The following is a 14,042-nucleotide window of genomic DNA, read 5'->3' on the forward strand; positions in this document are numbered from 1 at the left end:
CCATGTTGGTCAGGCTGGTCTCGAACTCCTGATCTCAGGTGATCCACCCGCCTCGGCCTCCCAAAGTGCTGGGATTACAGGTGTGAGCCACCATGCCCAGCCAACGATTTTTAAATGTACAGATCAGTGGTATTACATACATTCACATTATGATGCAACTATCACTACTATCCATCCATAGAACTCTTTTCATCTTGCTTGACTGAAACTCTCTACTTGTTAAACAATAAATTCCCATACCCCCTAGCTCCTGGCAACCACCATTCTACTTTCTGTCTCTATTAATGTGACTAGGTATAACCTATCTACTTTTGTTTCCCTTTATACTAAGGGAAAGGATGAATAGATAGTGAATTGGCTAAAGTCAGACGTACGAATATAGTCAGAAAGGAATAAAGTCTAGATATTAGACATCCTATTCTTCAACAACTAAAAAGGAGCACAAGTTAGAAAATATTTTGTGAATACCATATTTTCTTTTCTTTTTCTTTTTTTTTTTTTGAGACAGAATCTCGTTCTGTCACCCAGTCTGGAGTGCAGTGGCACAATCTCAGCTCACTGCCACCTTCGCCTCCTGGGTTCAAGCGATTCACCTGTCTCAGCCTCCTGAGTAGCTGGGATTACGGGTGCCTGCCACCACACCTGGCTAATTTTTGTATTTTTAGTAGAGATGGGGTTTCACCATGTTGGCCAGGATGGTCTTGAACTCCTGACCTCAGGTGAGCCGCCCACCTCGGCCTCCCAGTGTTGGGATTACAGGCGTAAGCCACCATGCCTGGCCAATAAAATATTTTCTTTGCTCTTGGAATTTCTAAATAACGCTGATCTTCACTTGTCAAAATCCATGCATTCTTTAAAGCCAAGCTCAAAAACAAAACAAAAAAAGTAGGCTAACTGATTTTGCCTTATGTTATTGTTTAATAAGTTTGATCCTACAGGAGCAGCAGTTTTAATGCTGATGCTATCTTCATCATCATCACAGGCTCTTGCATATAGTCAGTAAACACTTCTTGAATTGACTACACTAATTTTCCTTCCAGGTAGGGTGTGGTGGCTCACATCTGTAATCCAGCAGTTTGGGAGGCTGAGGTGAGTGGATCATCTGAGGTCAGGAGTTTGGAGACCAGCCTGGCCAACATGGTAAAACCCCGTGTCTACAAAAAAAAAAAAAAATACAAAGAATTAGCGGGGCATGGTGGCATGTTCCTGTAATCCCAACTACTCAGGAGGCTGAGGCAGGAGAACTACTTGAACCCAGGAGGTAGAGGTTGCAGTGAGTCAAGACTGTGCCACTGCCCTCTAGCTTGGGTGACAGCGTGAGAGTCCATCTAAAAAAAAAAAAAAAAAATTTTCTTTCCAGATGACATGTAGCTTTCCAAAGCACTTCTACGGAATCATGTCGTTCATATAACCACTTATATATCAATTATATAAACTTAATCTGCCTATCCAACATATGCTAGCCAATGAGATAAAAACAAATCAAGGCCTGAACTACATCATAAACTCACCAGAAATCAGACACTTCACACACTATACACTGGAGCTGCACAGTCGTACTGTTTGCTACCCTACTTAGAGTCTAAGGCTTTTTTTTTTTTTGTTTGAGACAGTCTTGCTCTGTCATCCAGGCTGGAGTGTGGAGGCATGATCTCGGCTCACTGCAACCTCCACCTCCCAGGTCCAAGCGATTCTCCTGTCTCAGCCTCCCAGGTAGCTGGGACTACAGGCATGCACCACCACACCTGGATAATTTTGGTATTTTTAGTAGAGACGGGGTTTCAGTATGTTGGCCAGGCTGGTCTCGAACTCCTGATGTCAGGTGATCTGTCTGCCTCGGCCTCTCAAAGTGCTGGGATTACAGATGTGAGCCAATGCTCTTAAGCTCTTTTTTTGTTTTAACGCTTACAATCCACTTGGTGAAAAGACTAAAAGCAGAGTTGCTAGTATCTGCATTTTAAATAAGGTTTTGAGAAAATAATGACCACGATGTGAATCCTGAGTACATAAATATAAATTCTATTTTCCGAATAGGATGATAGCAGAAAAGCAGCAAAAGAGTCCCATACTGCTCAGGAAGGAAGGAGGAAAGTTGTTCTAAATCAGATTAGAATAGCTCTAGGTTTTTCTAAGAAAGAGATAAGTGAGGCTGGGAAAAAAGGGATAGCACAGCAAAAAGCTACCTTAAGAGAGAAAGTAGGTGATAAGTGGGAACGAACTGGATGTTTCTGAATAAAGAAGACTGAAGATGCCTGTGGCAGAAGTAGCACTAACTAGAGTCAATGGAGGCGAAGCTTTCATTCTCCCTGTAGTTCACTTTAACATTAAAGTTCCACACCCAGTTTAGAGTTTTAACAGCTAAGAACATAACTAAACTGGGGAGACAAATAACTGCTCTTTATTCTCCTCAGCAAATATTTATTGAGTATCTGCTTTGTTCAGCTGCTATGCAAAACAAAAGGAATACAGTTTCTGTCCTTAAGGTACTTACATTCTGTGGTTCAATTAGTTTTTGTTGGTACACTAAGTGCCTGAACAACAACTCTGTCACATGTGTCATTTCAAAGGCCAGAGTTCTTCTAAAAAAGGAACTTTTGAGGTTGCCTTCATATATAAATATCACATGTACACTGTAGAACATTTGTATACATACAAAAAAGCACATTAAAAAAATGTCTTGTTAGGTGTGGTGGCTCACACCTGTAATCCCAACACTTTGGGAGGCCAATGTCGGCAGATCACGAGGTCAGGAGTTCGAGACCAGCCTGACCAACATGGTGAAACCTCGCCTCTACTAAAAATACAAAAATCAGCCTAGTGTGGTGGCACACGCCTGTAACCTGCAGGAGGCTGAGGCAGGAGAATCGCTTGAACCTGGGAGGTGGAGGTTGCAGTAAGCTGAGATTGCGCCACTGCACTTCAGCCTGGGCAACAGAGTGACAGACTCCATCTCAAAAAAAAAATCTTCAGAGGAAGACCTAAGTGTCAAAAAAAAAAAAAAAAAGTCAGGCTCTTATTTCTCCTCCTTTACATAATAGCACTGCTCCCACTCCATTGCCCAGTTAACAGTAGTTTTGTGTGGCTCGCCTTATACTGTCAATGCATATGGAAACGTTCATCTATCCACCCATCCATCACTGAATTTAATATCAGGGGGAAATACCTATAGTAAATACTTTCAGCCAAAGTATCTGGATTTAGGAATGTTTTCATTTTAGGTATAAAACCATGAGATTATAAAATGATTAGCTCTTACTTCAAATATTGGCATGGTAAATTCCTTATCAACAAGTTCAGAGAAAATATAAAAAAGTATTCTTAAGGAAAATTGAAAATATTCAAAAGAATAACCACAAATGATGCCTGAAGAGAATCATAGCATGCTAGAATAAAAGGAGTCCAGAACTCTTTTCATTATAACCTCCCACTTAATTTTATAGATAAGAACACACTGAGAACATGTAATGATTCGCCCCAGGTTACCTAGTCGGTTCACATTACTAAGTCTGCATTAGCTTATAGTCTTGATTTGACTTGTTTATAGTATTACCTCTTAGTTTTCATTAGGGCATAGCTGAGCTTGTACCTCTTTTGAAAAAAATTTCCCTTATTATTATTTAAAAAGAATTTTATTGTAGAATAAAATAAAAAAATCCAGATAAGCAAAAATAAGGAAGGAAGAACTACCCAACTAATATTGAATCTTCTTAATTTTATCACCACTCTATAACCTTATCTGGAGGTACTGGGGAAATCTTATTGTTACTCATGTACTGACTATAGTTGGTATTTCAGGAAATCACAATCAAGTTACCAAGCTAAAGCCAGAAATGTAGAAGGTCAGGGTCAGAAGGAATAGTGCCACTGCCTGGAGCAGAGCAGGATCAGAAAGGCAGATCAGAGAGTGCTGACAGGCTTTAAGTATTCAGCTGTATCTTGCGGTTTTCATCTGACCCTATTTCCTATTAATGTGTATGTATTCAATCTGCTTTCTTCCTATAGATTATAATAGATACAGCATAGTGTCTGCCATAATCTCTGCCCACTTTCTGAGCAAAACTTGCCTAGCCGTAGCCCTTAATAAACAGTCTTCAGCAGCTGTATTTGGAACTGTGTGACTCCTGCTCACCATTAAGGGCAGCCATTCTGTAGGCTGGAAGTCTTGCCAAAAAGGGGTATCACCCAACAAGAATAAGCTATGGCAATTAGATTTTTAGCCTTGGAAAATACAGGGAGAACTACATTATAAGAGAGTAGATGCAGAAAGGATATACAGAAACCTATTTCAAGACAAAGGGCTGTGAGCAAGTTAATGAGGAAGTGGAAAATATGAGTAATCAGAAACTAGGGGAGAAACAAAGAGAAGCTGATGTACTCCAGAGGAAAAGATGCATGGACTCAGCCGCCTTGTGTCCAGGCTAGTTAACTGAACCATCCTGTTTTCTCCCGCCTGTCAGCTTAGTCTTCATTACTGCCACACATATCCTTAAATAATTGTCCCTATTTTATTTTATTTTTTGAGGTAGAGTTTCACTCTGTTGCCCAGATGGGGAGTGCAGTGGTACCACCGCACCTACGATTCTCCTGCCTCAGTCTTCCAAGTAGCTGGGACTACAGGTATGTGCTACCACACCCAGGTACTTTTTGTATTTTTAGTAGAGACAGGGTTTCACCATGTTGGCCAGCCTGGTCTTGAACTCCTGACCTCAGGTGATCCTCCCACTTTGACTTCCCAAAGTGCTAGGATTAGAGGTGTGAGCCACCACACCTGCCCAGTTGTCCCTTATTTGATCTAAACTGTAACTTTCATTTTTTAAAAAGGGGAAGTTGAATTATATAATCACTAAAAAACTCTTTCATCCTATTAATCTTGAGTAGCATTATCTGCATGTATAATAAAATGACTGAGATCAGAAGTTCTCATATTTGACTGATTATTATACTCATCTCAGGAGTTAAAAAAATGAAGATTCTGGGGACTCACTGAATCAAAATATCACAGAGGAAATCTTTCTGGTTTTGAGTCTCCATGTTTAGCAGATATAAATCACGTTTCTCCTGAGAAATGAAAGCATGATTGAGAAATCATTTGAAGTAAAACTGAATATTTAATAATGTTACTCCTATTTTAATTCTCTTGCCTTTTAATCTTGATTCTTATTATTTGTTAAAATATATAGTTTTCAATATTTCCTGATTTATTTTCTCTATTTTTAAAAATTGGCACATAATAACTGTACATATTTATGGTATTTTACCTGCTTTTAATACAAATTTTTCTTATTTCTTTTTCTTTAATTTCTGTGTACATACATTTTTAGCTAACAATGCATTTTAGTTTATGTTAATTGATTTCACACTTTATGAGGAATTAGAGCAAAATATATTATCTATAAGATAGGTAATACACACATTCAGAAAATGGATTAATGCAAATCCTTCAAGGCCTTTTCGTAAAACATATTTGTGGAGTCTATTCACTTCATAAATGTGAAAGGAAAAAATTAAGTAAAATACATTTAGTAAGAATCGGGAATATTAAAATTATGAGTTTTAAAAATTGTACTTACAAAGAGTGTTGGTTTAGGTGTAAATATATTGTCTTCACGCTCTTTAGGTACATTCAAAGTCTTTGATTTCTGATTTTCTGTCACATTTTTTGATACTGTTTTAGTGAGAAGTAAGCTGTTCTCAGAATGTTTACTATGCATCTTAACGAGAATCTGTTTCATTGCTGCCAATTCCTGTTGATATATGAAAACAGAAGAAAGTAGCAAGTGTGATTTTTAGCAAGCAGACTAATAATAGTATCAAAATACTTTTAAGTAGAAGAAATAATTATACTACACACATAAATTGTGAAAATAAAACAGTAATTACAATCATGCACATGAATCTTATAATAATTAATACTCATTTAATATGATAACTGACAATTACAACATTCTATAGTCTAGTGGTTTCCATGTTTTTCTGCACATTGGAATCACCTGTGGAGCTTCAAATATTGCCATTGATGACTGTGTCCCAACCCCAGAGACTGTGAGATAACTGCTGCGGAGTGTGGCCTGGGCTTTGGAATTTTTTTTTTTTTAAGATCGGATCTCACTGTCACCTAGGCTGGACTGCAGTGGCATGGTCTTGGCTCACTGCAGCCTCTACCTCCTGGGCTCAAGCCATCCTCCTGCCTCAGTGCCTGAGTAGCTGGGACTACAGGCGCACACCACCATGCCCGGCTAATTTTTTTGTATTTTGGAATTTTTGAAGATCTCAAGTGATTCTAATAGACAAATTTGGGAACCACTGCCATAGTTACCTTCCACTGTACATGTTCTATATATATTCACTGAGTAGATCATTTAAGCATTTAACTTGTTCTCTTCTTTCTTTTAAACTGTCCCATTTCCTTTGAAGTCTTATATAAAGATGGTACAGAAAAAGAATCCAATCTTGGCTACTAGTCAGCAGTTGAACACTAAGTTTAATACAGATTCAGGATATCTTTAGCTGTATTATCCCTTATCCTTTTACAAATGATAAGTGGGGTTGGTTGCAGCTGCCCTTTGAACTAAGCATTAGTTGCGATGAACTTTCTGAAGAGATCAAAATTTTCACCTGTTCTTTCTCCCAAGTGTATCTGTCTTTCATATCCATAGACAAATCTTTAGTACATAACACTAGTTAGTGGGTATTTATGATTAATTACTAAATTGATACATCACATACAAGTAAATGGAGAGATGGCAGGCTAAACTCTCCTTTATCTTTATTTATCAGAACAGAATAGTGGTAGGCTATGTAACAGGTAATATTTTCCTCTTATCTTATTGTATCTTCATGTCAAAACACAAAAGTTATGGTGATAGAACCATGTTCTGCTCTCTTCTACTAATCTGTTTATAGACACCAGCTCTGTGTTGGAGCTGTGTTGGAGCAAGTTCCTACAGGCTTCTCTCCTCTGGCTGTCATTAGTTCTATTTAGAACCATCTAACTTGAGTGGGTATTTTAAAGTAGTGTTGCTGAGTTTAAGCCATATAACCTTAATAGATTTTAGGGCCACGACAGGTGTCAGAAGAAACGGTGCCAGAATCCTTTCTCCCTTCTGTAGTAGTGGGCCTGGCTTGGCCAATGTACATGAGAATGCCTATACCTGCAGACATTGACAATCTGATATATGATTATTTGGGCCATTTGGGGGCTCTTTTTGCTTTCTGGATTATGTTGTTTCATTTATATGCTCCTCTATGGTGAAGTATATAATTATTGATTTGATGTCAAATGGGTATGGTGTTATGGTAGATTTCAGGTCCTATTCTACTTACCAAGATAAATAGAAGGGAAAACCTATGAAAAGAAAAACTTTCTATCTGAAAGAACATCTCTTGATTAGCCATAACTTTTGTATCTCTGGCATGAAGATAAAATAACAGCAAAAATCCCCTCCAAAACAATCTAGCAGTATTCTACAGATAAATAAGGTAAAGGGGAGTTTAGTCTCTCATACTTGTTGGGGGAGGCAGGGAGGAAGGGCCAGGAGAGGAGGGAGAAAAGGAAGGAATCCAGAGTGTGATAAGCAGAGGGTTTTGGCCCCCAAGTGTCCTAGAGGAGGCCATAATTCTGTTTCTCTTTGGCTTCCCTCTGTTGTTGGTATAGAAGCAGTTACAGGAAACATATCATCCCTGATGTTGGTTAGGAGATTAGAAGGGAAATTCACATCTTTGCTTTACCTAAGATCACCCTGGTTTGGGGTGTTGTCACAGTACCACTTTTGTTAAAGTTACTATACAAAAAATATTAGCAGTTTCTGAAATCCAGGCAAAGAACACTTTAAAAGCAGTAAAATTCTGTAACATTCTTATTAGGATAATACAGCTACAGTGGGTACCAAAATAACATTTAGAATACATTTTCAATTTCATTATGTTTGGCTTACATAATGATCCAATTTATATCTATGGTAAATTTGAACAAAGAAAATTCCACTTTAATTTCTTTTTTTGAGAGACAGGGTCTTGCTCTGATGTCCATGCTAGAGTGCTATGGTGTGATTACAGTTCATTCAAACTATCCTACTGCTTCAGCCTCCTGAGTAGCTAGGACTACAGGTGCATGCCCCCACACCCAGCTAATTTTTAAATTTTTGGTAGACATGAGGTCTTACTATGTTGTTCAGGCTGGTCTCTAAACTCCTGGCCTCAAGTGATTCTTCAGCCCTGGCCTCCCAAAGTGCTGGGATTATAGACATGAGCCACTGCACCTGGCCAAGCACATGTAGTGGTACTATTTTAGTATGAAGCTATTAGCAAACGACACATCTATTCTTGACACTATTATTGGTTAAACTTAGGCTGCCTAATCTAATTCAATGAGCTTTAGTTTTATAATTGATAAAATGTAAGCTTCTGTTACCTTTTAGGATTTTTGCCAGTCTAGTAAGTGTTTGGGTATGTTTATTTTGCATTCCTTCTACAGTGAAGTTAAGCAGTTTTTTTTTTTTTTTCTTCCAGTTGATCACGTTGGCCCATTTTTCTACTGAGTGGTCATTTTCTTATACATTTCAAGGAGCTCTTTATATGTTAGGGAAATTAGCCCTTTGTCTTTAATATCAGTGTCAGTTTTTCCAGTTTATCTCTTACTTGACTTTGTTTATGACTCCCTTCCCCTTTTTTTTGTTATGAAGAACATTTGATTGTGATGTAGCAGAATATGTCAATCTTTTCTTCTATGGTCCTCTCCACGTTTTCTTCCTATATTTTCTTAAGTTACTTTTATGGTTTTTCTTTTCTTTTTTTTGAGATGGAGTCTCACTCTGTCGCCCAGGCTGGAGTGCAGTGGCCCCATCTCAGCTCACTGCAACCTCCGCTTCCTGGGTTCAAGCAACTCTCTGCCTCAGCCTCCAGAGTAGCTGGGATTACAAGTGCCTACCACCCTGCCCGCTAATTTTTGTCTTTTTAATAGAGACGGGGTTTCACCATCTTGGCCAGGCTGGTCTGGAACGCCTGACCTTATGATCCACCCACCTCAGCCTCCCGAAGTGCTGGGATTACAGGCGTGAGCCACTGCACCCGACCTCTTTTCTTTCTCAAACATATAGATCTTTGATCTGTTTAAAGTTTATCCTGGCTTATGGTGAAACATATGAATCCAACAACTGTCCCCTCAAGATGGCTCTCCTATAACAACATCAGGTACTGAATGCCAAATAATGTACTAAACTGCCATAAGTATATTATTTATTTATGGACTTTAAAACTCTGTTTCCACAGTCTGTCTATTTATACACCCATGCCACACTGTTTTAGTGTTTTACTCTTTAATGACTGAGGTATTTTTCTGGCTGTATTACTGGAGATAGGTGTGGGATCATGCTAAAGGGAAAAATTAGAAAGAACTTTTTTTTTTTGAGATGGAGTCTCGTTCTGTCGCCCAGGTTGGAGTGCAGTGGTGTGATCTCGGCTCACTGCAACCTCTGCCTCCCGAGTAGCTGGGATTACAGGTGCCCACCACCACGCCCGGCTAATTTTTTGTATTTTTAGTAGAGATGGGATTTCACCATCTTGGCCAGGCTGGTCTTGAACTCCTGACTTCATGATCCACCCGCCTTGGCCTCCCAAAATGCTGGGATTATAGGCGTGAGCCACCGCACCTGGCCGCAAGAACTTCTTTATTATATTAAGTGTTCATAGCCATGAAAGTACTTGAATATGTCTTGCACTGACCTTTTTTGAGGTAAATTGTCCTATCCTAATTGATGTTACTATTACAATGAAATGATCATTATTCATGAGATCCCAATTCACAAACTGACAAAGGAAACAGGAAATAAACCAACATAACGAGCAATAATTAGAAAACATTTTTGTTACTATGAAGAGAAATCCTTTGGTAAGATGAAATCAGTTTGAAGCCCTCTGCTTTGCTTCTAACTTGGTTTGGTTCTTATACTGTGTCTGGCTTTTGGGGATTGGCTTCATCTCCTATTTCAGATTCCGCTCTCACTGTTTGCATTTGAGTTTCGCGTCTCATTCCCCTACCTTTTGATTCTACTTTCCTCTTCTATAACTATCATTTTTCTGATTGGTCTGTGGGTTTATTTGTAGCATCGTCTCATATTTGTAAATATTGCTTACTGCAGAGAATGTGACTACAGAAAAGGAAACTGTGATGCTCAAAGCAGAATTTTTTTTTTTTTTTTTTTTGAGACGGAGTCTCGCTCTGTCGCCCAGGCTGGAGTGCGGTGGCCGGATCTCACTCAGCTCACTGCAAGCTCCGCCTCCCGGGTTTACGCCATTCTCCTGCCTCAGCCTCCCGAGTAGCTGGGACTACAGGCGCCCGCCACCTCGCCCGGCTAGTTTTTTGTATTTTTTAGTAGAGACGGGGTTTCACCGTGTTAGCCAGGATGGTCTCGATTTCCTGACCTAGTGATCCGCCCGTCTCGGCCTCCCAAAGTGCTGGGATTAAAGGCTTGAGCCACCGCGCCCGGCCCAGAATGTTTTAAGTACTAAGTTCGACTGGATTCTTTTTCTTATACTTTATCTACTGCTCAAAAGTCATGCCATTGATTTAGGTTCTTATTTGTACTTCAACTTTCTAACAAATTTTTTTTTCTCTTCTTTTCAGAGTTTCTGCCCTTTTGTTTTCTCATTGATAGAAACAATGTATGCCTTTTTCCTTATTACCTAATATTATCTAGCCTCTTAATCGTGTTGTTTGCTGAGATCAATTCTGTACTGACTGCTTTTAAGACTGACATTTCTTTTTATTGTACACTTTGGCAAGTTCCATTATTTCTTGTACTTCCCTCTCTTTCTCTCCCTTCCCCGCCTCCGGTTTTACCTCCCTTTCTTTTTGTTGAGACAGGGTCTTGCTCTGTTGCTCAGGCTGTAGTGCGGTGGCGCAAATATGGCTCACTGCAGTGCCTTCACTTCAGGGCTCAAGGGATCCTACTGCTTCAGCCTTCTGAGCCGCTGGCACCACAGGGACCTGCCACTGTCCCCAGCTAACTTTTTAACTTTCTGTAGAGACTTTGTTACCCAGGCTAGTCTTGAACTCCTTCCTCCCTCATTCTGTTTGTTATTTGATGGTATACAATTTATTAATGTTCTGAGAGGGCGCTGGTGCTGTAAAAGAAGTGTTGTACTTTCATGATATTACTGCTCTGTCTTCTAAAATCAAATTTCTGAAAACTCTGATGCCATACTGATTCTTCATTTCCTTGTAGGTAATTTCTTTCTTGCGAGAATCTTCTATGTTCTTTGGCTTTCCATCTTTTTACCTTTTTCTAAGTTTTTGGAGGATTTCTTAACTTTTCCTATATCCCTCTATTGGCATTTTTACTTATACTTTATTTCATGATTTTTATTTTCACGATTTTTCAAAATATCACCAACTTTTAAAATTTTTATTTTTTGGAGACAGGTTTTGCTCTGTCGCCCAGGCTGGAGTGCAGTGGCACAATCTTGGCTCACAGCAACCTCCGCCTCCTGGGCTCAAGTGATCCTCCCACTTTAGCCTCCTGAGTAGCTGGGACTACAGGCATGCACCAACCATGACTGGCTAATTATTTTTGTATTTTTTTTTTGTAGAAACGGGGTTTCGCCATGTTGCCCAGGCTGAACTCAAGCAATCCACTTGCCTTGGCCTCTCAAAATGTGGGGGTTACAGGCATGAGCCACTATATCTGGCCCACTGATTTTTATATTATGGAAATACTACTTTTCCAAATATTTCTGAATAAATTAATTAAATAATTTGGAAGTTCTTTTCTGATGCAGAATTTGTTTTCCCCTCTGGGAAAGGGGGTCAGTTTATCTGTTTATTGCTATTTTTTTTCCTTCTATGCTTTTTCTCCAGTTTCTGATAGTTTTTGGTTGTGTGATCCCATTTATGAATAAAGGACCAGCTCACATGTTTTCTCTCTGCCGTATGGCTTGCTTTTTTTTTTTTTTTTTTCCTGAGACAAGGTCTGGCTCTATCACCCAGGCTGGAGTGCAATGGTGCAATTTCGGCTTACTGCAACCTCTGCCTCCCAGTCTCAAGCAATCCTCCCATCTCAGCCTCCTTAGCAGTTGGAACTATAGGCATGCGCCACCATGCCTGGCTAATTTATTTTTTATTTTTGTGGAGATGGGGTTTCACCATGTTGCATAGGCTGGTCTCAAACTTGTGATTTCAAGTCATCTGCCTGCCTCAGCCTCCCAAAGTGAGGCTATTCATCTTAATGACACTGTTGAGTACAATCTCTGTGTACATGGATGCGATAAATTGTGCAGCAGGATTTACCCAAAGGTTCTCAGGCAGAAAGTAAGTTCCCTTCTCAAAATGACAAAATGCAGTGTTCTAATCTAGAGCCTTGTTTCATTCTGGCAGTTCTAGCCTATGCCTGGCAGGTGCTTCATTAATTTAGAAAGTTATTTTCAAAATATTTTAAAAATTGTTTTAAATTTATAGAAATATTACTTGTTCATTGTAAATTTCAAAAACTGTAAAAGTGCCTTGCCTCAATCCTCTTTTCCTTTTACCACTTGTTTAAGACATTGATTGATTGATTGAGAGAAGGTCTCACTCTGGTGCCCAGGCTGGACTGCAGTGGTGCGATTGTAGCTCACTGCAGCCTCGAACTCCCGAGCTTAAGCTATTTTCCCATCTAGGCCTTACCAAAGCTCTGGGATTAAAAGTGTGAGCCATTGTGCCCAGCTGAGACAGTTTTAAAAAAAATTGAGATGGGGGGTCGGACGCGGTGGCTGATGCCTGTAATCCCAGCACTTTGGGAGGCTGAGGTGGGTGGATCACGAGGTCAGGAGATCGAGACCATCCTGGCTAACATGGTGAAACCCCCTCTCTACTAAAAATACAAAAAATCAGCCGGGTGAGATGGTGGGCACCTGTAGTCCCAGCTACTCAGGAGGCTGAGGCAGGAGAATGGCGTGAACCTGGGAGGCAGAGGTTGCAGTGAGCTGAGATCGTGCCACTGCACTCCATCCTGGGTGACAGAGTGAGACTCCGTCTCAAAAAAAAAGAAAAAACAATTGAGATGGGGGTCGTCGCCCAGGCTGGTCTTGAATTCCTGGGCTCAAGTGATCCACCTGCCTCAGCCTCCCAAAGTGCTGGGATTACAGGCGTGAGCCACCAAATCTGGCCAGCTGAAACGTTTCAATACTATTCTATAATGTAGTCTGATAAAATCTGATATGCTTTTATACTAACTTTCAGAAAATTAACAGTACATGTTGTAATTCTAGTGTATCAAATACATAATAAAATTACCATTACTATATGAATGAACGAACTATTCATTAACATTAACAAATGAAGAACTGCATCTGATTATACAATTGAAACTTGGAAGAAAACTAAAACAAAACTAAATATCAAAAACTATGTTGCAGTATAATAATTACTTTTCAAAACTGAAGAGTTAAGGGCAAGAACGTTCTTGTGAAATTTCCAGATTATGATGATGATGATGATGATTGCATAAACAATCTCTATGAGAGAGATACACTGTTCTTTTGAATCCAAAAGCATGTATCTTGGATATTTAATATTAACTATTTGCATAAGTGGTAGCATATTAAAACAGCTTAGCTGTACAGCAGCTGCTTAACAGTATTGCATAGTTGATGCCAATAAATTGCTGAAAGTTGTAAACTCTGCAAAGATGTAGGCAAGGGGACACATAGATAGCATTTCTTGATGAAAATAACTTTGACAAGCATAATGCAAACTCTGTGCTCCACTGGAGGTTAAATGGAAATGCTTTTGTATAGGAATAAAAATGCATCGTGACTAGTAAGTCATATAACTTTGTGCATCTCTCTTGAAGTAACACAAGGTAAAACCAGCCTTGTTTTAAACCAAATACATATATATTTTGGATATTATATATTTATTTATTTGAGACGGAGTCTCGCTCTGTCGCTCAGGCTGGAGTGCAGTGGCATGATCTTGGCTCACTGCAACCTACACGTCCCAGGTTCAAACGATTCTCCTGCCTCAGTCTCCTGAGTCGCTGGGATTACAGGCATGTGCCACCACGCCC

General features: G+C 39.5%; 1 protein-coding gene across 1 annotated transcript in view; it reads right to left on the reverse strand.

Annotated features, from left to right (window-relative positions):
* Window positions 1-14,042, reverse strand: part of PIBF1 (progesterone immunomodulatory binding factor 1) — a 266,063-nt gene that overhangs the window by 21,856 nt on the left and 230,165 nt on the right. The window contains exon 17 of the mRNA XM_011932158.1: window positions 5,571-5,744. Within this exon, the coding sequence (XP_011787548.1) occupies window positions 5,571-5,744 (174 nt within the window). The remainder of the gene's footprint in view (window positions 1-5,570; window positions 5,745-14,042) is intronic.

This window comes from Colobus angolensis, unplaced genomic scaffold, assembly GCF_000951035.1.
Source record: "Colobus angolensis palliatus isolate OR3802 unplaced genomic scaffold, Cang.pa_1.0 Scaffold94, whole genome shotgun sequence".
In the NCBI taxonomy this organism is placed as follows: domain Eukaryota; kingdom Metazoa; phylum Chordata; class Mammalia; order Primates; family Cercopithecidae; genus Colobus; species Colobus angolensis.